General features: G+C 31.9%; 1 protein-coding gene across 1 annotated transcript; it reads left to right on the top strand.

Annotated features, from left to right (window-relative positions):
* The first annotated feature begins 1061 nt into the window (after window positions 1-1061).
* LOC147068335 (putative serine protease K12H4.7) lies at window positions 1062-25537 on the top strand. Its single transcript, XM_085952515.1, has 8 exons — window positions 1062-1324; window positions 14426-14624; window positions 15195-15376; window positions 18373-18605; window positions 20474-20612; window positions 21865-22139; window positions 24784-24919; window positions 25029-25537. The coding sequence occupies exons 2-8, from the start codon at window positions 14427-14429 to the stop codon at window positions 25306-25308; spliced, it is 1443 nt and encodes a 480-aa protein (XP_085808641.1). The 5' UTR covers window positions 1062-1324; window position 14426; the 3' UTR covers window positions 25309-25537.
* The last annotated feature ends 247 nt before the right edge of the window (window positions 25538-25784 follow it).

Below are 25784 nucleotides of genomic sequence, written 5' to 3'. Positions count from 1 at the left end.
TCTACGCATATGTAGGTCAGTATTAATTATAAATTTACCAAGCACGATTTTCGATTTTTCCAAAAGTTTTCCTTGGAACGACGATCAGATATTTATATAATCACTAAATAATTTATAAAGTCTTCAGGTCATAGATTTTTAAGTAAATACATAGTAGAAAGTTAGTCACTTTATCGAGAATCACTGATTTTTCGATTAAACGTATAAACGTATTTAACGATTTTTGTCGTAAGGAAAGAGTGTTAAATATAGCTAGAAGGAATCATATGAATTCGTGATTATTCATCTAAATAATTATGCTTTATAAATTGTGTAAGAAAACTGATTTTAGGCATTGTGTACATCTTGTTAAAAATGTATCCGTAATGCGAATATAGTTGCAAATAATTTAAAAAAATTCTTAGAAACCGATTTTCAGCTTTACTCTTACATTATAATAATATTGTATTCCCTCTCGTCATGATATTATACCTAAGTACGTAATAAATAAAAATCTATTTCTTTAAATATTAAGGCATATTCTCACATGGATTTATTGTCTTACCAAATAATTATCTAGCTGCCAGCAGTTTTGTTTTGTGTTTAATGTACGTGTTGTATTATTGGTTTTGTAATGTTTCAAAATTGCCGCTGTATTGTGTAACGAGCCGGCGGAAATGTGTCGAACCGTACCAGCCTACTGTTATCGGCGGTCACTACGATCCGAGGGTAATTTTATTCTTTCCAAGTGAATTCGGAGAATCAAACTCGTTTATCTCTTTCTTCCATGCATTACGTCTGAAAAAAACGGGATAAAAACATTGCACGTAATCACGTAATTCAATATATGGCAGTATCCTACTTTACCGACACGTCGCAAATGACGATGTTAATGTTGCAAATTTCCACCGCCAGAGTAACTAGTTTGTGTCCGAACTCCGGTTCGGAAATTGACTAATAATCGCCATGTAGTTTTTCTTCTCGTTAGAAAGTCGGAAATAGCTAATGAGCTTAAAGAAAACACCGTTTGGCGCTAGTTAATTTCGTATGAGATGATATTATTATTTAATGAGCTTGCGTAATACCGACAAGCGTCTTTGTACTCTTTTGTTTTAAACTATCTTTTCTCACATCAAAATTTCTCTCGATATCATAATATTGTCATTCAGATAGTATACATAGATTTAAATAGTACTTAATATAGTTTTACGTGTAGCTTTTTAAACAATCTAAGTAATATATTTACAAAAAAAATAATGTGGTATAAAATTACACTTTTTTCTTTTTTGGACTTTTCTGATTGATACATTACTGAGGCTTGTAAGCAGCGAAAATGTTGTTATAGGTAATATGAAAATTAATGAAGTTATTAAAATGAAGAAAGTAATCAGAAGGCACATGGAAAATAATTAAGTTAAGTTAATTATAGAAATGAAATTAGTGCTCATATTTATAATATGTTATATAATGTTTGAGACTTTCACGGTTGTTTTTTTATCGTAATAGATTCTTGGGTTTCTACCGCGTGTACTTCTTCCATTTTCCTCGAAGTTTCGGGCTCTTTGCAGAGGCCATTATTATATCTCTTGAAACCCAAGAATCTATTACAATATATTGAAATGGATAGCAGTAGAAATGAATAAGTTATTAAATATGAATATAAATTCTAATGGGTTTAAGTTTTATACTATTCGATTTGAGTCTTTTTTGCGACCCGGGTTTCGCCTTTCGGCATCCGAACACTTCTCTAAAAACATTAAAAAATAATATTTTTTTATAGTCTACTAAGATAAACTTACAATTATTTAAAAAAATATATTATAATGTGAATTTGTTAAATATTATTGCATATTGATTTATGTTTATATTCATTATTACACTTTATTTTATTATATTTTGTCTTAGAAGAATATTATTTTTTTGAATAATTTAAAGTTTCAATGTATTTTATATTTAAACTTTAAATAACTTGAAATCTCGTTTATTTATATCAAATTGTAACTATACCGAAATTATTATTAAGGCTATACTTCAGTTGAGGCATGGTCTAAAAAGATCGTGGCTAGGCGATGCGTGGATTGTGCAAATGGCGCATGCCGAACGAAATATAATTTGTTATAAAAATCCAACATGCGTCCATTTAAAGTTATATTTATTGTTATATTACTAATAATTATAGTATATTCATTGGCATGTTTTCTTTTTTAAGTACATACTTAAAGTTTTTAGTTATCTTTACACGATTTAAGAATAGTTTCATCCAACGCCAGGACAAAACAAATCGACGTGCGGACACCACGACTGTCGGTCTCCGATTGGCGACTAGTGAGAAATTTCGTCGCTCCTACTGTTGAAAATTATTTTCTGTTTCACTGAAGTACGCTCTTAAATAAAATTTGACCGCAGTAATTTCTCCTTTGCAGAAATGGTGGCGTAATTACGCGGTCGGAGCAATTCCACCAAAATGGCATCATCTATTTCTGTGCCATTCATTTTTGCCCGTTTGATCGAAAATTTATTCTTATTCTTCACTCGAAAAAGATAAAATAATCAATTCTGTCCCCAGAATGTGGTCAGTTTGTAAAGGACGAACACATACATATTATAATATATGAATCTTTTATGTTTCTATAAATACACTGTATCCGCGGAACAAAGATCACAAGTTTCAATTATTGTTAAAAATACCATGACTCTTCTTTTTTGTCAACTACCTAACCAAATTACAGTGTCTTCTTTGACATCTGCATTATTTAATTGCATAATTTAGAAGATAACACTTGATGCCGATATTATTCATACACTTACTTACAACATATTCATATTTTTATTTATGATCTCCTATATATTATTATCCTAAGAGATTTTGGAAAATACACCAACAGCTCATTTAAGCGACATTTTATTGTTATTTTTACATCATCACTTCGAAATGTGCGCTACCGATTCATCTACCGATTGAATTGAACACATTTCAGAAATTTTCCATGATTTTACATGTACCTGACGTTTATATCCGATATTTTATTACACACCGTATGCAATCGCCATATTTACTGTTTACGCCTCACAGAATGACGTCTTCGTCGCTTAAGACCTTCTAATCCTTTATTTGACAAACGGATTCGATTATTTTTATTCAAATATCGTAATGTAGGCATTGGCGCACTTTTTTCCGGTGAAAAAAACCATAATTTTGGTACAATTCACTACGTAAATAAAAATCTGACAGGCGCATCCGCTACTGTCCGCCATATCATAGATAACGTGATATTCCAAATTTGATTTTTTTAAATATTTCTTTGTGGCTGTTCACACACTATTTTTTTTATTGAATAATTACCTAGGCTACTAATTTCCATAGATCACGATATAGTTGCCATTGCAAACAATGAAAGAAATTAATACGAATTGTTATAGTTATTAAAATGTGTGATATTGCATAATATCTACCTATTTTTATCGTCCCTATCATCATCATATCCTATCCACTGCTGGATGAAGGCCTCCTCAGCCTTATTCTACTCCTTACTTACACATGAATTGTTATATTTATCAAAATCAGTGATATTATATTATTATCTACCTATCTATATATAATGCCATTATTATCACGAGACTCAATAAATTCACTACTGGATGAAGGCCTCTCTACGTTGATTGTATTCTTGACAGTATTGAATTTCTAATGTTATTTATCTACATTATTCATATCGTCATCATAATCATCAACCAGGACCAATCCACTGCTGGATGAAGGGTTCCGCAACCTGATTCTACTACTATCGGTTTAACGAATTTGTGATATTATACCTATTTCTATCATTCTTATATCATCGACCTGAACCAATCCACTGCTGGATAATGGCCTCATTAGCCCGGTTCTACTCCTTTCTCTAATATGAATTGCTGTATTTATCAAAATCGGTGATATTATTTTTATCTACATATTCATATCGTCATCATCATCATCATCATCATCATCAACCAGGATCCATCCACTGCTTAATAAAGACCTCCCTAGCCTGAGTATACTCCTTTTGTCATATGAATTTCTGTATTTATCAAAATCGGTGATATTTTATTTATCTCTATATTCATATCGTCATCATCATCGTCGACCTGAACCAATCCACTGCTTAATAAAGACCTCTCTAGCCTGATTCTACTCCTTTCTGTCATATGAGTTACTGTATTTATCAAAATCGGTGATATTACAATTATCTATATATTCATATCGTCATCATCATCAACCAGTATTAATCCACTGCTGGATGAAGGGTTCCGCAACCTAATTCTACTTATATATTATATCTATTTCTATCGTCCTTATCATCATTGACCTGAACCCATCCACTGCTGGATAAAGGCCTCTCATGCCTGATTCTACTTCTTTATGTCATTTGAATTGCTGTATTTATCAAAATCGGTGATATTATATTATATATATTTATATTTCCATTATCATCACGACCCTGAATCAATCCACCGGTGGATGAAGGCCTCTCTAAGTTTTTTGAATTTCTGTCGGTCATATGAATTGCTATATTTATCAAAATTGCTGATATTATATTTACCCATTCATAATATCGTCATTGTCATCATCAACCAAGATCAATCCACTGCTGGATGAAGGTTATCACAACATAATTCTACTCTTCTTGGTCATATAAACTGCTATATTTTTTTTTAAATTTGTGATTTTATGTACCTACCTATTTATATCGTCATAAACCTGTATCAATCCACTGCTGGATGAAGGCCTCTTTAAGCTGATTCCACATCTTTAGGTGTAATAAATTCATATTATTATCAGCATTTTTCTATTCCTCTCAGATATAATATGTATTGCTTCATTATTTGTCTCGATATGAATATCCCGCACCGGGAAACTATATTGTTTAAGGTTAATTTTTAATTCAAATTTTGATTTTTTAAATATTATTCTATGGCTGCAAGCATTTATTTTTTATGGACAATGAAACAAAATAATGTTTAAATTTATTTTTTACACTGCTAACCTTATATTATCTCAATGGAACCCGAAGGAGATTAATATCACGTTATATTGGATCGCTATGTATGATAATCACATAATATATTGCTTTATATTCGAATGATTGAGATGTATAATTATTTATCATATTTAACTGCACATACCTACACATATATTGTATTAAAATTAAAATGTCAGTGGTAGCAATCGGCGATTGCCAGTCTGATAGGCATAGCAGCATAAGGCGGTGTTACACGATATTGTGAAGGCCAGACTCCTGAATAGACTACGCATATGAATCCAAATTTATATTGGCAGCGACGATTTGCAAATCGTAAAAATGACAAATCAGCGAAATGTCAGACTGTCTGACGTGAATAAAAAACCCATCCCGAAGGGAAAGCTATGGCGCCATCTATGCATACTTCACAATTATATTAATATCCAACACCGCCAAGCCGTCTGCAAGACCTAGCGAGACAGACTGGCGAGAGCCAGCTGGCTCAGCTAGTATAATATTATTGACCGAAGGTACTTGATGGAATTTCAATTAAAATTCTAATGTATTTAAGTTTTGTACTATTCCATTTGAGTCGTTTTTTGCGACCTGGGTTTCGCCTTTCGGCATCCGGTTTCTTGTTTAAAACATGTGTAAATGTGTAAAATGTTTAATGTTATTTAAATTTTAAATATAAAATACATTGAAACTTTAAATTAAGATAAACACTTTATTTTAATTAAAATAAAGTGTAATAATGAATATAAACATAAATAAATATGCAATAATAAGATGGGCCTGATAGGTTGAGCAAGTGGCTGACATCTATTTCTTGTAAAAACAAAATCTGTTAATAAAAATCTCTACTCTGTGGAGGCCCATATGATCCTATTAGGATCGGACATGGTCTAAAAAAATAAGATGGGATCCCTTAACAAATTCACATTATAATATTATTTTTTAATGTTTTTAGACAAGTATTGATTAATTTATTACTGTAAAATATCATTAATGTATCTCAAATTGCCGGCTTCATATTATTCTGCTAGGTGCGTCTGGTTGGGCGGAGCATTCACTTGAAGATATTTAATAATTGAGAGCAGTCAGATTCGTAAGGATGTTATTATGCTATCATATTAATATTTTTTTCCCACCAATAATACCAATTAGGTTCACTGACTTCTGACCTACTGTGATGTGATAGGTAGGTATCTATTTCTTAAGTTTATTCGATCATATTGTATTGACACGATTTATTTAAAACAAATATGTTATTCCCCGATCAAGATAGATAACTTCCAATTGTTATGCTATCATTTACATCGTACACACTTTTGATATGATAAGATAAATTTATTCGTTTCGTAACGAGTCTATCAATAAAGATTCTCAATAGACAGAAATATTTTTCTGTCTTAAAGATACTTAACAAAACTCGGGATAGTAATGAAGTCGGCTCTCACGCATATTATGATATTATTAATTTGAAGAGTTGATTTTTCCTTTACGAGAGAGACAGCTGAGGACCGAGACGCTTAGTCGACGATTATATAGTATAGTTAAAGTTGGTCATGCATAGAGTTGGGTATTTCCCGAGAAAATCTCAATCTCAAGATTCGGGATTTTCAGAAAAGAATTATCGAGATATCGGGAAATTTAAAAAAAAAACTGTAAAAAGTCTTCAAATCAGTGTAAAAAAGACAAATTCCAAAAGATTTTTTTATTTATATAAGAAGACAAACAAAAGAAGTAGGGGAAAAAATAATTCAAAACATTACTTATTAAAATAAAATTTTAATCGCACTGTTAATCGCTGCATCTGACAATCGCGTACGTTTTTGAGACAAAATTTCCTGATGTTGAAAAATTGCGCTCATTTTGAGTCGAAGTTGGCTTAATTGTGTGAAATGCCCCAATCAGTTTTTTAACGCTTTATGTTTTCTGTCTACTTTTTTCATATAGAAAAATCGTTTTTTCAAATAATTTGATAATAAAGAAATCCCGATTCTCGAGATCCGGGATTTCCCGAAATGTTAATTCTCGAGATTCAGGATTGAAAATCTCGAAAAATTCTCGAGAATTCCTGTCGGGAAATTCCCGAAACCCAACTCTAGTCATGCACTAGCGCTAGCAGAAAGCTATTAGAAAAATATTTTTGAAAAACTATTTGTACTGAGTGGGGCTCGAATCAGCATCCATTGGTTTTCGGCTAACGAGCTTAACGAATTAAATTATTCGTGCCATACCAAATCATGATGATGTAACCTGGCAGTTATATGACTGAACCGTTCGTTAATATTTGACACGATCTTTTGTGATATTGAACCTTCGTGTTAACAAACGGTATTTTCCGTGACTTATAGATGGCGCCAGGATTTTTCCAAATTGTTGCTGTAAAAACTGACCTATTGGCTGCCCTTACCATAATATTTTGTAATTAAACGATTTTTTTATTCAATGAATAAGTCGTAACCATTAAAATAGTAGTATTCGTTAAATGAAGATAGAATATACATGATTTGGAACACCTCTGAAATATACATATTAGAAAAAAAACCAATAACGTTAGCCAGAATTCAATTCAATGGATTCGCATCGAGTCCCACATTGTACCAATATTATTTTAAAACTATTTTCTTAACAAGTGTGTTTTTTTGCTGTTGTCACGAATACTACATTATTAAAACTTGTGACCTATTTATTTGTTATAAATCAAGATTTAAGAATGTAGCATTCGTTATTGAGCGTACATAATTTGGAACACATAATATGTAAGCTACACAATAGAAAAAGTTAATATATCAAATTATCAATATTTGTGCCTAACGGGAATTCAAACTGCATCCATAGCATTCCTTAACTTATATATTGCTGACAACTCGACTGGCGCATTTGCATAGTTGTCCATTAGAAATAATTAACATGATATTTAAATGTGGTAATTAAAAAGTAATTAGCTGGTCAGCAGCGAATGTATTAAGTAATGGTCATTACTCATTGCCAATTAAGCGAAAGGTGCAATAATAATCAATGCGTAATTTCCCAACGTACTAAGCATCGACTGAGGTTGATCTACATAAATATGAAAACGAACAAATATTAGATAACAATTAAAATTACAATATGTATGATTATTCTGAAAACCTACCTAATGACTATTTTAATTTTATATTCAGTATTCGTGCAGATATTTTTTATTTGTCGTTGTAATTACCTTATCAATTGGTTGTTACCACAATTTCAATGGCAGAATATCCTAGCAGTCTGGTATTTTTATGTCAAGTTTAGAATTAAAAAGAAAATTTAGATAGGTATTGTAATATATTTTAATTCTGTATGTGTTCTCATTTGTTCACAAACTGTGAAAAGAATTAATTACTCATTTATATTAAAATTTAACAATTTAAAGCTATACATTTACTAAGTTTCATATTACCTACGTTTTAAAGTTTTCTAAAAAATATATAATAGATCTGTGGTCTATTTAAACTGGATGATAAAGTTTAATTTAGTTTGATAAACATTAATAATTTGGTTAAAGTATATATATATTATTCATATATGAGAACTGGATTTTAACTGGGACTAGAGGCTACTTCTTGTGTCGTGGTATATGTATTTTGTTATAATTATGTATAAACTTCATATAATCCATCAGAAGCAAGATCATCATAATCATCAATTGCATGACAACCTAATGTGGGCCTTGGTTGTCTCCAGGAAACATGTCCACTCCCCTGTGTCCTGGTGTGGTGCCCTCCATATTACAGACTAGATAACATATTAATATTTCTATTCTAGAAATAGATATTAATAAAAATAATGATAGCAAACATGTCTAATTAATTTAGCAAATGTAGATGAGGGTATACTATACTCACACGCGTCGAGGTAGGCATAAACAATGCACAGTAAACTTTGTCAGTCAAACCTATTTGTTTTCAGTGAATTAAGACTAAAATGTGTAGATAGTGTTTGTTAATTTTCAAATTCAATAAAATCCTGCCTAATCCGAGCTATTGTTGATAATAGTAAAAAAATATTCGTTTATCTATAAAATATCTAATATGCCATTAAACAATAATTATCATTTTGAATATTTTATAAAAATATAGATAGACTTAAAAATAAAATAAGTATGACTGAAACCATTATGGTTTGGTTTAGGCAGGGTTTATTGAATTTTTAAAACTGCCCATTACCATCTGCAAATTGTATTATTAGTTTATTGAAAACAAATAAGCATGACTGAAAAAAATTTGTGTGTACTAATCGAAGTCAAGTCGAATACAAGTCGAATCTTAACAGCCTACCTCCACCCCTCGCCACTGTAATTGAGTGAAAAACTCATTTTCATATCCTACAAATATTTGATAAATGAACATTATAAATAAATATTTCTTGTACCTATACGGTCAAATTAAACTATATTTAATACAATAAGTGCCTAGCCATTTTCATAAGACATAATATCCGACTTAAATATTTCAACAAATGTTACAACAAATAGGTACAACATAAACGTATGTTCAAAATCCAATTACGACAAGCGTCGAGACGATCCAATTCATATCTGATTTGTATTTATAATTGACAATTGCGCAGCGTAAACTTTTCAACACTTTTAATGGATTTTAGCCTTAATACTCATACTTGAGGTGTAGGTACCCACTTAATAAAAAAAATCACAATATAAATATTACTTATATAGAACTACGTACAGCATTTTGTTGATAGTTAACAATCATAAAAATTCCTACATATTTTTTCTGACAGTTGAGAATAATTGGTTTATGATAGAATTCCGATAGATAAGAAGTTAATGAATATATAAACAATGTCATCATTGAAAACGGAACCAGTTGATCGATCTATATTCGCACAGGTAAGAAAATTCTTTGAAGTAACCCAACGCGTAAAATTATCCCGTTATTGAAGTATGTGGTGAAAATAGTTCGTGAAGACGCACCAGTATATATCAGAGGTGTCAACTATTTTTTACATATAAGATCTACTTTGGAGAAAAAATCCTCCGCGATCTACTTTTTCTGAAATTAAGGACATTTATATAAGTATAGTATATAATAGTTGTATTTTAAACCAAAATAGAATCTTATTAAGAAAATTAAATAAAGCGTTGTAGATAGATTTTTTTATTTACATAACTGTAATTATTTTATTTTGAGCTTCCGGATGCCTCAGAGCTTGAATTACTTATTCTAAATTGTAAGGTGTCTACAATTTTTGTGTAATTGGGGATGTAATTACTCTAACCATTTCTCAAACATGATTCCAAATGTTCATCCGTTAAAGTTGTTCTGTACTTTGATTTTATAATTTTCATTTGCGATAACGCCGATTCGCACACGTATGTCAAAACAAATTCAATATTTTTATCTTCAGAAGCTCTTGCTTTAATGTAAACACCGTTTTACAGCGTAGTTATTTCCTCTTCAAGTTTCAACATATCCATGTAAAAAAAATGTCGAAAGGTTTCCTGCAATTACTTCTGCTTTGTTTTTGGTATACAATGGAAAACTCATAAATAAAACTATGCCATCTAGATCTTGGAAGCGGTAGTCAAATTCTTCGGTTAATTTCTTGACTTCTTCGATGTATTTATAATTGTCATAATTTGTACAAACCGAACTATTGAGTTGTTGCATCATATTCGGAAAATTATTTAGTTTTTATTTTTAAGCTTGGATACAAGCATATTCAGTTTTTAAAACGTTTACAGCACCAAGCGTGTGAAAAAATGTTTTAAGTTTAATTCATCCAGTTTTGCTGTAATGTCGACTAAAACTGCTAAATCTAGTACTTAACCAAATATTGTCTGTCATCTTGCTTTAGTTTTATGGTGTTAGAATTACATATAATTAAATTGAATAATAGAAATATGTATTCGTATAATAAAAAAAATCCATTATACTTCCAAATTATGAATAAATAAATAAAATATTTTTGGCGATCGATCAAAAATCATCTCGCGATTGACCTTTTTGACACCCCTGGTATATACTAACATACCTAATGTTTTAAAGATAAAATATTGTGCGTATCATGATAACTGGATAATAAATCAGTTGTTTTTTATCATTCGATTTCAAACACGTCAAAATGATCTTAAACTTTTTGTGGTATTTTAAAACTGAGATTAGCTTTGCGCTAAAAATATATAGATAGCAGTCGTAATACTAATAGTTACTAAATTTATGCTACCTTGAAAGATTAACATAATATGGCAAAAAAACGAACTAGATTTATTTCTTAAAATATATTGTTTTGGTGAATGTACCATAATGTACATGTAATAATGTATAATAAGACATAGTGTATGTACAAGTAGAGTTGGGTATTTCCCGAGAGAATCTCAATCTCTAGATTCGGGATTTGCAGAAAAGAATTATCGAGAAAATTAAAAAAAAAAACCTAAAATCAGTGTAAAAACAGACAAATTCCAAAAAATATGATTTTTTTTATTTAAGTAAGAAGACAAACAAATAGTAGGAAAAGAAAAATTATTCAAAACATTACTTATTAAAATAGAATTTCAAAAAACACAGACTGTCAAAAGCTGCGTCTGACAATCGTGTACGCTTTTGAGACACAAAATTCTCTGATGTTTTGAAAATTGCGCTCATTTTGAGTCGACGTTGGCTTAATTGTATTAATTGCCCCGATCAGTCTTTGAACGTTTTGTGTTTTCTGTCCACTTTTTTTCATATATTTACATTTAGTTCGTTTTTAAACGACAAAAAAAGTTCGTTTGTCGCATGTTGTGCAATGTTTGCGTTTGGTTTTGAGCATTGCTGGACATATTTTTTTAAGTTGTTTCACCATATTATCTTTTTTTTCGTCGCTGTTGTTCACAATCACGCGCACGGCATCAGGGACAGAATCGGAAACTGCTAGGTCTTCTTGAATGCTTCTGTTTTGGAACACGTCTGGAAGAATGCAGATTTCTCACGGTCACAAATGTCACGATAGCTGTCTACGGGATTGTGCAAATATTTAAAGGCAGATAACAAATGGCTAGATCTACGATCTGTTAGTTTTCATTTTTAGGCTGGATTGGAACTCGTCGCCCAATTCGGTGTGCTGATTCTCCAATTTTGCGAACAAAAAATTGAGAATAGAATCCGCTGCATCTTCAAAAGAATCGTTTTTTTAATTAATATTTGAAAATAAAGAAATCCCGAATCTCGAAAAAAGATTCTCGAGATCCGGGAATTTCCGAAATGTTAAAAATTTCAATTCTCGAGATTCGGGATGGAAAATTTCGAAAATTTCTCAAGAATTCTCGTCGGGAAATTCCCGAAACCCAACTCTACGTACAAGTAATCAGAAAGAAAAGAAAAAATGCTAAACAATTGATTAAAAAAGCAACAGATTTTATATCTACTCGTATATTATTCAATTCAATTAAATTCATTTATTTTACATATTGTGGACATTACAAATTATAAGTTTAAGACGTTCACAACATGACATTTAGAAACAACGAAATATTATTAAAACAATATTAGGTACATAACAAAAGAGACAGGTCAGTATTAAGTTATTCGACAGTATAAATGTGTAAATACAAAAAATTATATAGGTACAAGGTAGTACACCGGATGAGTTAAGCAGACCCTATTTTAAGAATTTATAAAATAACGTCCACCTATACTCATCCTCACGTAGATGGAATATATAAACATCCGAAGCGATTTGGTTGAAAAGAGTTATTGCGCTCCCAATTGGCATCACCAATGGCAGGTTAGTTCTGCTCCTCTCGAGAACAAACAACTGATGCTCCCGATTTCTAAGATAGTCATCAGGGACACACAAGTCAATACTACCAAGAATGGCAGAGTTCTCATTCACACCACGTATAAGTCGAAAAAAATACGTGGCCAAATATTGTTATCTTCTAGCACTTAAACTACAGTATGTAAGCATACCTAAGAGAAAGTCAGTTGGATAAAGCCACGAATAGTATCCATATAACCTCAAATAAAGGAGTCTCAAAAATTTCTTTTGAACTCGCTCCACCATAAGGTCATATTTCAACTGATGCGGGGCCCAAACAATCGACCCACTCTCAAGCCGGCTTCTCACTAAGGAATTATAAAGAATTTTTAATACAGTAACATCTGAAAAGACCCGGGAAGTACCCAGATGAAGCCCAACATTTGTAGCGCCTTTTTACAAATGATAGCAATATGACCACTAAATGACAGCTTACTGTCAAACGTAATGGCAAGATCCCTTACAGATGGTATTCGCGAAAGATCTCTGCCATGCATCGAATATTGGAAAAATAATACTCGCGAGGCTCTGGTAAACGATAAAATATTGCATTTTTCAATATTGAAGTCCAGTTTGTTACGCCTGCCCCAATCTAATATATTATCTATATCAAGTTTGAGTTGACGACAATCGTCACTATTGCTATTATACACTATTGCTATTACTACGATTAATAAAACCGTGGTGTACGTCTGATTGTTCAGTTATAAGTTATAACTAAACTTTGTGGACAAATATTGATGAAACTTCCACAGTTTATTGACTACATTGTGGATACAAATTTAATTTTCTTCTAATGCTTCAAGCATCGGTCTCCATAGTCCATAGAATTCTATTCCAAGAAAACTAACTCTTTATTTGCTAATGATGCCCTACATTTGAAACCTTTACCGATAAATTCCTCGTGGTTTTTTCGTGACGCAGATTTATTTGTTGATACATCTAATTAAATTTCAATATTTCATTATTTAAGATCTCAATTTCTTAAGGGATATCGTGAACGCTTTAAATTTGTATTTTTTTATGTTCATTATAATATGTAAAATAAATTTGAATTTGAATTACGATAAATACTTGTATACATAAACAAAGCCGAAAAGTGCCAAAAGGTGAAGACCTGGTCGCAAATAAAAAAAAAATTATAAACGCACTAGGTAACAATAACTAAATCATGTTTGAAAAACACATTTTTAGTATAGGTATTATGAGGACTATGAAGTATTAAACCAGAAAGTCAAAAGTTTCTAGAAAATCAATCTTTGCTCATTGAATCTATAAAGCCAGTTTACGATTTCAAAATAAGTTAAATTAAGAAAACCATGATAAACACGTCACCGTCTTATGTGAGAGGTTTTATTTGCTAATATATTGTTATAAAGTCTTGCATACACAGAGAAAAAGTTAATTTGCTATAATTTACAATACAAAAAAATACACAATATTATATTGTTGAGATAAGTTGGCAAATTTTTCTGTTGACCAAAAAAAAATATGAATAGGTTGTTGAACCATGCTGGTAAATTTGCCATAAGTACAGCGAAAATAAGTTGCCATAGTTTCGTCGAGTGGTTCTCATGTGTCGTCAACATGGCCACTGATTACGTTTGTGGGATTTATATTCATTTCTGAGTGTAACAATTTTTTATTTATTTAAGGATGCGCGTCTTAGTTTTGGTCACACTTTTGTCCCTCGGAGTTTGGGGGGAGAATGGAAAGAGATATCTATTCAGTGGCCAAAGAGGACCTCCTCCACCGATCAGGGCTCGAGGTGCTGACATGAAAGCTGTTGCTACAAGCTACATTACACAACCATTGGATAATTTCAATGAGAATGATAACAGGACATGGCAAATGGTAATATTAGCTTTATTTCAATATATTTTGAAAGAGTTCCGTTTCCATTCATCCTATTGGTTCGCTACTACCACTATAATAGTTTACATCGACGATTACAATGAATTTATTATTCTTTTTCTTGCACAACAACCCAATGTTGTAGGTCGTGACCTTCTCCAGAATCCCTGGCCCATCAAGAACTTCCAGCCAGTGTTTTACTCTAAGTGTCGCGAGATATTGCTCAGCATTATCAATCCATCTTGTGCGTCGTTGGTCAATTATTGTTCTGCCTATACATATCAGTTTTTTTTGCCGCGCGTGACTTTTCCATCTTGTGTAACTACATATCACCCCACCCCATCATCTGTGACGTCATATCTTAATGGACGTATAACCGCGTATCCCCAGAAAAGAGAAATGTAGTACTTAATATAAATATGAGGAATATAAATATCAATTAAATGCATTTTAAACTAAGATTTTATCAGCCAATTAAACTTGACTGTAGTAGATTGACAAGTTTCAACGATTTTTTATTATTTCCAGAACCATAATATCACTTTACTATTTCGTTTCAAATGCTTTCAGAGATATATAACAAATGATCAGTACTTCAAGGATAATGGGCCGATTCTCATTATGTTGGGGGGAGAATGGGCGATAAACACGGGTTACGTTACCGGAGGGCACATGTTCACAATTGGCAAAGATATCGATGCGTATTTTATTTACACAGAGCATAGATACTATGGAAAAAGCGTGCCTACAAAGTAAGTGTACAATATAATGATATTTATAGATTGTAATGAGTACCTGCAGTTCAAATTCTGTCCTCTACTCCCGCAAAATAAAAAATGGTTTCTCCTCTCAGTTTAGAGTGTTTAGACATCTATGGTTTAGTTTAGACCCTCAAAATTGTCCATTTTTTTACTGTGCCTTCATCCAAAGTGCATTGGACACATTTATAATAAATTCTCATTTTAATAAGAATTAGAGGATTTAAGGGAAATAGCACGAAATATTAATTAAGAAGGTCCGTGATTTATATTTTGGTGGTAGGTATGCACTGTCATTGCAATATGTAGAGTACACATACGTTTTATAACTTTGTACTTTTTTATACTGATATGTGTCTTTGCCTGATAACCTCATATACAATTAGATCAAATGATATTCACTTGTATTAATATATGTAGTAATAAATAAATAAATAGATAATGTATGTAAAAAAATAGTTTTAGAACATATTACATCATGGGTGGCCAACCTTTTCAGCAGCCGGGCCAGATTCTAAAAATGAGATTTCCTACCGGGCCGCACAACTGATTTTTTTTTATTATACAACAATATATATATATATATTAAGTGGGTATATATATTAATAAAATAAAATAAAAATGAGAATCAAACATATTTATTAGATTAGACTTATTTTAAATAATAAAAATAAACAAAATAATATAAAAATAATAAATTTTAGTGAGAAGTTTGATTTTGTGTGGCAGAACAAAGTGCATTAATATCGATATCGAGTGAGGTTGTTCCTACACGCAAACAGTTTTCCAAATGCACATCGGTAATTCGTGTTCTCACTCGGGATTTGATATGCTTCATCCGACTAAAAAGCTGTTCACACGTGTAAGTGTTTCCAAATAGCGAGGTCATCATTAGAGCATGTTTGTAAAATGCAGGATATTTTCTCCTTGCCTAAATATGTTTTGTAAAACTTTTCCAAACCAACCAGATGGAATTTCTCCTTTAAGGGGGGACATGCTCGTCGTAGGTCAAAATTTGACCGATCTTTTGAATAATAAAATGCCTAATTCTTGTAAAATTTGGGATCACAAAGATTATCAATATAATTTTTTATCGTAAATATTTTACTAAAATTATCTCGTCATTAATTATACTAATGGTTTTATAAATGCGTTTAAAAATTAATAAATGTTAAAAATCTTAACACCACTGCACATTCATGTACCGAAATATGACTATATTCTAAAACATTAGAGCGAGAGGTTTAAAAGAATACTATTTTATGTAATAAAAATACTTTATGCAGTCATCAAATGTTTACAATAAATATAAAGGATAATATGGCTTCAAAATTATATAAATAGATTATCTACAACGTTTAAGGAATGTCCAGGATCATGGTTTGAAAATACAAAAAAAAACAATTTTGACCTACGACGAGCATGTCCCCCCTTCTGTTCATCGCAACATATTTCACAATATTCTATTTGTAAATTTCCCGGTAATAAATTCACGTCTACGGAGAATGCCGTTGCAAATCCAGCAAAAAGCACACGGTGATTTTTAAAGTCTTGAGCCAATATCGAATCTCAATTTCCGAAATTAGCACAACTAGCGGCAGCATTTGATATTATTTTTATTTTCTCACTGCTCCACGGGCCACAAGTTGACACCCAGCGGGCCGCGATTTGGCCACCCATGTATTACATCATTTCCATCCTAGAGCCGGAGTGCAAAGTTATAAAGCATATACACTACATATCTTTCTGAATTTTTCCGATCTCCGAAGTGGTTTGTAATTAATTGTTATATCTGTAAGTGCCCATACGCACTTGCGGCAGGCCGCCTATCGTTTTTTGTATGCAAAGTTCGATATGCGGCAGGCCGCTGCGGTTAGCCGGCATACAAAAAACGATAGGCGGCCTGCCGCAAGTGCGTATGGGCACTAATGCTCCATGAACAACAATGTTTTACGGTACGTCAGTTGACAGTGAAGTGTGATACAGCGAAATACAATACGTAAAATTTACATTAAACCATAATGTTTATATAGGAGATACCAATAAGTTAATTAATTGAACTAGAGCAGTGTTTCCCAACCTTATTTCTGCCAAGCCCCACTTAAACGCTTCAAATATCTCAATGCCCCCCCTTCAAAATATTCTAACCCATCATACTCTTGTCACACTTGAAAAGTCGTAGTAAAAACTCAATAATAATAAAATTGTTCAACGAATCATGCTATTTTTATTTACAACGTTTTTATTAGCTCGTATTCTTGTTTGTCCGGTGGTTGTTTGTCCAGTACATAACTTGCAATCGATTTTTAACTAACTTTCTGACTAGCTAGACATTTGAAACTTTTAGAATATATCAGAACACCATGCCAATGCATTATTTTAATACTTTTAGCCATCTTTAAGCAGAATTGAATTCATTATCAGTTAATTCTCTTTTGTATGGAAAGTTATTTCAGAAAAATCCATAAAAAGTAAAAGGTGGGGTGGTCCTAGGGGTGGTCCTAGCAACTAAATTATTAAATATATACGTGCGTTACTATGGAAATCAAAATGAAATGTCATTTTTATATTTGTATATTTGTTTGTTTTTTATTTACTTCATACCAAGTACAAGTTTGAGCATATTGAGCATAATAATTCAACAAATAATTTAAAAACGTTGTATATAAAAAGTTCTTTTTATCTTGTAATTATTTAATTTGAAATTAAAAAAAAATATATATGTATATTACGTTACATGTACAACTCGGAAGAAAATTAATGCGATCCTTGTGCTATGCTTTGTCTTCAAATGATTTTCAAGATGACCCTTTTCCCCCCCAAAACATTCAAATTGCCCCCGGTGGGGCATACACCTCTCGTTGGGAATCACTGAACTAGAGTATAATGGTTTTGAAACTAAGTTTTTTTTGCTACGATATCGTCGAATCAACATTGTTGCAAAGCCATCAATAGGATTGACTTCAAATTAATATGTTATTATTTTCCAGAGATTCCAGCACAAGTAATTTGAAATATTTGGTGGTTGACCAAGCTCTCGCCGATGTTGCCAATTTGGTGAAGAAACTTAAAACACAGGACAAGTTTAAAGACAGCAAAGTCGTCGTTTTTGGAGGATCATACGCTGGAAATATGGCCACCTGGATGAGACTAATGTACCCTGATCTGATCGACGGTGCCGTTGCTTCCAGTGGACCTGTATTGGCCAAGAGTGACTTCTTTGGTAAATATAACAATTTATACGGAATACGAATACTATAAATTGAGAGAGTAATATTATAATGAAAGTTTGTAAGATTCCAATAAAAACGATTTTACGACCCAGAATACGGATTTCGCCTTTCGGCATCTTCAGCCACCATGCTATCTCTGAGACATTATCGAAATATAATTACGATGTAGACAATTAAATTCAATTAAAATTTATTTATTGACATCTAGTGAACAAATTAAAAATTCCGGACGTTCACAGCATGACATGAAAAAGAAAAAACATATTTTTTAAAGATTTTTGTTGCATTGACTGTTTAAGATAGCCGTCAATAAATAAGCAATTTAATTTGTAGGTAGGTACCTAATAAATTTGTGTAAAATTTGAAACTAAAAATAAAAGGGAACGGAATAAAAGTCAGCCTAAGGGCGACACTTACTTTGCCTCGGGAAGTCAATATGAACAGTCATTTTAGATTCGTCTCCGTGAGTTGCGACCTGTCTTTGATAAACCAGGTTGGGAACCCATGTACTATATATAAGGGTTGGCGAACTTTTTTTATGTGCGCGTGCCAAAATTTCGCAAATACTATTTTTTGACTGTCTGACATGCCGAGCAGTGTTTCAAATAAGAAAAATGAAAAATAGTTATAATAATTCTAATTAAGTTCAAAAATATAATTGAGTTATTCAGTATTACTGTATTACTTAGTTTGGTTCTTTACACACAAATTGACGGCAGAATCGCTCCGATCAGATCAGGCATTCTCTCACCACAGTGATCTCAAGCATTATAAATCAGTCAAAATTAGAGGTTCGCATCGCATATTCCTCCCCCGCCTGTTGAGGTCAGTTCGATAATATTATGTGTGACGCATAAAACCTAAAGACCGTCCCTATGTAATTTAAATTAAATGTAATGCTTATTCTTGAAGAGTATTTGCCAGGTATTTTTTATACAATGCGATCCGTCATTAAATTTATGCATGAATATCGTCATTTCCGTTTGCGCATCGATTGGTAATTATTATTATAGACCGAAGAAAATACGCATGGCTAAGTCGTCATTATTTTTTAATATTATTATATATAATATACTTACCTTATATTTATTTGTAAAACTTTAGTTTTTTTATTAATTATTATACCTACTTATCTAATTTTTTCTCTTCTACATAAAATATTCGCGTGCCATGCAAAATCATCTTGTGTGCCATAAGAAGGTGCTGAAAGTTGTAACGCGTGCCGACAAAAAAGAATATATGAAACACATTACATTTATTAATGTGCACAATTTTTTGTCTAATTTATCTTATTATATAAAAAGACAAATTATTACTTAAATAATATGTATTAATTGAATTGACGGTTATGTGCTAGATCTCTATTATAATGGTTTTGAAACAAAAATCTTTTTGTTAACTATACTCTACTGTAATTATGTCATTTACGTTGACAACTATTCGGGCTATTAACATTACTCCTCTTCGGAACGGTCGAACGGAGTTATAGGCTACAGAAAAAATATTCTTCATCAAAATTATATATTATTTTCATAACTATTTACTGTGTTCGATTTTTTTTCTTTCTTCATTTCTTGCCTAATGTCTGGTGGATAGTATTCGAAAGTAAAATTTGCGCAAATTTTGAATCATTATTGATTTCATTCTCATTTACCAATAGCTTTAACGCATGTTATCCAATATTATTTTTATTTAGTTCATAGCACACAAAATAAATATTTCACCTCTCCAACCAGAAAGTCAAGCCAGTTAAACATATCGAGTATTATAATATGTGTATTGATTATATGGTTGTATAATGTTATGCCAATTAAAGGATAATTCAAGCATGTTTTCATTATGTAAACAATTTTTTCAGAATATTTGGAAACAGTAAATGATGCTTTGTACACTTCTGGGGGTGCAGAATGCGTGGACGTCATCAAAGAAGCAATCGACACTGCACTCGAAATGTTGACCACGCCAAATAATACTTTGGTTTTATCTGAAATGTTCAAGTGAGTATTACAGATCCACCAATACACCCTCCTCCACCCGCCGTGTCTGTACAGCCGTGGATTATGCACGGCCGCCTTCCACAGCGCTGTATTGCGATATAATGAATATTTAATTGCTAACATTTCGTCCCGAACGGAGCCGCACGGGACAGATTATTTGCTACCATGCACCTCGATGCTTAGTATAATTTTTACGTTGAGTGAGGGCGCCACATGCTATCATTAAATACCTTTTATTCTGTGGAGAGCTTAGTTCTAAATTCGAACGCCGGATCAAATAGTTAATAGATCAAATAGTTTTAATATTAATATAAAGTTCAAGTAAGGATAGTGCTAATATTTTTTTTTATTTTCTTAAAATTAATAGGTTTTATTTAAAGATATGAAGAAGTTTTCTTGGAGCGTCTATGTAGATGAAGCTTAAATATATGAAAATGAGGGGGGGGGGGGGAAACTCACTAGGACCAAAAATTTCACATAAAGCCCAACTTTTATTTTTTTGCGTATGAAAATTGCACTTACGTCAACTTGCTTCATCGATTTTTATAGAGAAACCAATGAAGACTTCATCCGGAAGAATATTCAACATCTTTCTTTTTCACTACTATTAACTACCTAAGCTACTATTTAACTTGTTATTTTCTTCATAGATATCATATATCGAAGATTAATACTTTTCAAATGGTTAATTTTCAAAAAAAACCATAATTTATTATATTAAAATACTATATAATAACGAGAATGAGGTGTACACACTCGTTGTAAGTGTGTATTTGCCATTGGTAAGTGCGCATAGTGCCTGAAGATGCAGAGAGGTGAAACCAGGGTCGCAAAAAATGACTCAGATGAAACATAATGAAGATCTTGTCATAAAAACATCAATTAATGTCCACTTTTTTCCATTTTCATTTTATTGCATTTCTGTATCACCTGTGTATGGTTACATACAACTGTGCAAAGATATATTTAAAAAAAAATCATAAGTCCCTAAAATCAGCTCTTAAAAATATGCCACTTCGCTTTTTTGCATACTTTTTACAACCAAGCTGTTATTATGTTTTTACCCTCTCCTGAAAAAATGACTTTTGTGACATTATTTGTTGTTTTTATGCCAAGGTCTTCCTTAAACAATTATAATTTAAGGTTATTTATTTTTAATTTAACTTTTTGTCGAGCGTGGAGGCCACACATATGTACACGTTTCGTATTCATTTCCAAGTTATGTAAGATTAATGAAGGTAATTATTTCAAGGACTTGTAGCACGATCGACACGTCAAATCCCCTCGACGTCCAGGCCTTCTTTGGTCTCATCACGGAGGCCTTCTCTGGTTTGGTACAGTACTCTAAAGGAACTTCTATCCGCCATGCCTGCGATGCGCTGAAGATGAAGGATAAAGGCACTCCGCTTGATAGAGTAAACAGCTTCGTTCTCGGAGTACTTGGACCGGCTGCTTGCTACGAGACGGATTACCAAGCCTTTGTTGATGCATATAGGAACACTTCTCTGTTGACTAGTGAAGTGACAGGTAGATTTTGGTACTTATAATATAGTACTTATATTTTTTGTTAGAAATTTTGAGTTTTTTTACCCATCCGATACATTTTCTATCGAATTTATTCACTGTGTCCTTACAATAAAATTGTCAAATCGATATAGGTATTTAAATCAGACCATATTAGTGTACGCTAGACAAGTTGTATTTTAATATAAAATTTATGTTATTATTTAAAAAATTAAAAATAGTTTCTCTTTGGCAGTAGGTACCTAAGTAGGTAGTGATAATATTAATCTATTATTTATAACAATGGTACGCAACTCGCGCTCTCAGTGTCTTTTTAAATGATAATAATAGGTACTTAACTAACTATGTCGATTAACAAATAAGAATTTTATTTATTGTGTTGTTAAATAATCGGTTTAGATAGATACGAAAAATATATATATACCTAATTACAACCCTTAAAAAGTTTTTGGTATTTAATTTACCCTCCCGTGAATATAAAGGTTGCTTATCACTGGTATATACTATATTATAATATAATATACATACCTATATTATTCTTAATAAAATAGACTATCCGGCTGTGTGGTTATAACTTCACTAAACTTATTTATTTATTTATTTATAAAAAAGAGTATTACGGCATTACAGCTTTTGGCCAATGCGCCATAATACATAATACATACAAATATATAAAAATATCTTAATTACAAATAACAACTAATATGACAAGAAAGTGGAAAAGACAGCATGTGTAAATATTAAAGAAATATGATAATATATACAATTATAAATTTATCCTATTTAAAACGTCTACAAACATTATATAATTAATAAAAAACAAATCAACCTTTATGGTGCCATCAAATAAGCTAATTGCACGATACACAGCATCATGAAACATAACATCTGTCCTGCGACGAGGTATCTTGAAGACCGTGGAGCTGCGAGTGATATTGGTGGGAACATGAAAATTAATATTTGCCAGTATATGCGGATTGTAAATGAACCCACGAAGAAGTAAAAAGAAATGCTTTAAAAGAACAATCACTCTTCGGGTAGACAGGGATTGCATTGATAGCATACCCAGAAGAAAACGAGTCGGGAAATTCATTTTATTGTCATTATCATAAGGAAAGAACCCGTATGTTCTTAAGTAGAGAAATCTAAGAAATCTATTGTGGACTCGATCCAGCTTAATTGTGTGCATGAACCTATTAGGACTCCAAATAATGCTGGCATATTCAAGAATACTCAACACAAATGATACGTATAATGTACGTAGCACTCGGACGTTTTCGAATGATTTTGAAACCCTCATAACAAAACCAAGCATTTTGCTAGATCTAGTACTGATGTTAAGAATATGCTGATTGAAAGTGAACTTTGTATCATACAATACTCCCAAATCTTTTATCTCCGTTACCCTACTCAATATTATACCAGACAATGTGTATGGGAACAATAAGGTGTGCCTTGAACGATTGAATGAAATAATATTACATTTGGAGGTAGCGAATTCAAGTTTATTTAAGATAGACCATTGCGAGATAGCATCTAGGTTAGACTGCAACATCGCACAGCATATATACATATATACATATATATATATATATATATATCGATGAAACTTGCACATCTTGTACATTGCTGGTACCAATTTAATACAGATTATCTTCTTCTGCTGCTACGAACATGGGTCTCCATAGAACCTTATCTAAAAAACCTTTCACCGATATATTCTCTATGGTCGATTTCCGGATAAAAGTGTAAATGAACGTGGGCATTGCCGAGCTACTTTTCGAGATAATTAGCTTTGAACTTTTAATTATCGTTAATTGAATATACCTACATTGTGGGAGGTATAGGTAAATCATTCTACAGTGGAACCACGGACGATTTGCAGATGCATTGGTATCAGTAGATACAATACATGTGTCAATGTCAGCAAGCAATACCAATACAACTGCGAATCGTTTTTGCCGTCCCCATAATGCCACTGTAGAATGATATTGTCCACAATCAAATGCTTCATCACCTGGAGAGGAAATTAAGGACAAATCGCTTCCATTGACATGCTATATTACAGGGGTTTTAACTATTTTTTACATAATATCTACTTTATAGAAGAAAAGTCCTCCGCGATATACTTTTTTTTGAAATTATTGACACATGTCCTTATATATAGTATATAATAAATATATTTTTTAAACAAAATAGAATCTTACTAAGAAAATTAAATAAAGCGTTGTACATAGAAATCTTTATTTACATGACTGTAGTTATTTTGTTTTAAATAAGTACATAAATTTTATTTTGACCTTCCGGATGCTTTCTAAGTATCGTAAGGTTTCTACAATTTTTGTATAATTGTGGGTGTAATTACTCAAATATGATTCCAAATATTCATCCGTTAAAGTTGTTCTGTACTCTGATTTTATAATTTTCATTTGCGAAAACGCTGATTCGCACAAGTATGTCAAACCAAAACAGGCGTACAAATTTTTAGCAATTTTTAACAGATTTGCATACTTATCCAAATTATGAATAAATAAATTAAATATTTTTGGCGATCGACCAAAAATATTTTCACGATCTACCTTATTGACAACCCTGTAGTATATTATTATAATGTATTTTAATTACTTATATTTTCTCTTGATTCAAGGCCGAATGTGGTTGTACCAGACCTGCACGGAGTATGGATATTATCAGACGACGAATTCTGAGAAGCAACCGTTTGGACACACCCTACCCCTATCGTACTTTGAAGATAGACTTTGTCCAGATTTGTACGGAGAAGGGTAATTATTATAATACTTTATGCTAATGTATATTTCATATATTAACATTAAACAATTATAAATTCTGGATAGTGTCACATAGAATTAAAAGTACTTTCTTGCTTTACAGATTCGGTGCGGATTCAGTCGCCTTCGGAGTGAACAGGACTAATAATATGTATGGAGGATTATCTCCGAACTTGACCAATTTGATATCGATCCACGGCACCAACGATCCATGGCACAGACTTGGGATCACCACCGATCTTTCAGAAAATTCGCCAGCTGTTCTTGTCAATGGAACATCGCACTGCGTGGACCTTCATGCACCGAATCCTGACGACAACGACGAGATGACGGCAGCAAGGAAACTTGTCAGGGCGAAGGTTATTGAGTGGACAAAGTCATAGTGACTCAAAACAAGACTATTGCAGCTATTAATCATACAATATTTAGCTACATACTTACATTTTTATTGTTTTTACAAAACGACTATGTTAAACTTATTATCATTTAGGCCCATCGAAATGTATAAATTGTAAATATTATATTTTTTTATATTATCTGTTGAAAAATAAATTTAATCGGTACGTATTGTAAATATTTTTTTTGTGTAATATAAATAAAATTTGATCTTTGATATTGTAGAATGATGATAGTATATCGATTCTAGTTCTCAAATTAAAACAATGCCATCATTTGCAATTGAAACTAGGGATTGTAATACCGAATGAAAATACCAATACCGGTATTTTGGTATTTCCTATTGAATACCGGTATTAATTCGTGAAATATATGAAAAAAAAAACAGAAATATCTACTTACCAACACACATAGATTATACAAATTTCTTTAAAATATTAATATTTTTTGTAAAAAATATCTA

The sequence above is a fragment of the Rhyacophila brunnea genome, unplaced genomic scaffold (genome assembly GCF_057557595.1).
Source record: "Rhyacophila brunnea isolate RB1 unplaced genomic scaffold, BYU_Rbru_1.0 scaffold_3, whole genome shotgun sequence".
Taxonomy (NCBI): domain Eukaryota; kingdom Metazoa; phylum Arthropoda; class Insecta; order Trichoptera; family Rhyacophilidae; genus Rhyacophila; species Rhyacophila brunnea.
Note: the sequence above shows the minus strand (reverse complement) of the source record. Positions and strands in the feature narration are given on the sequence as shown.

Excerpts from the sequence above, each read along its gene's own strand:
- LOC147068335 (XM_085952515.1), top strand. The coding sequence starts at position 14,427 with ATGCGCGTCTTAGTTTTGGTCACACTTTTGTCCCTCGGAGTTTGGGGG. Across the intron at positions 14,625-15,194 it reads ATAACAGGACATGGCAAATG|AGATATATAACAAATGATCA; the intron begins GTAATATTAGCT and ends AAATGCTTTCAG. Across the intron at positions 24,920-25,028 it reads CCAGATTTGTACGGAGAAGG|ATTCGGTGCGGATTCAGTCG; the intron begins GTAATTATTATA and ends CTTGCTTTACAG.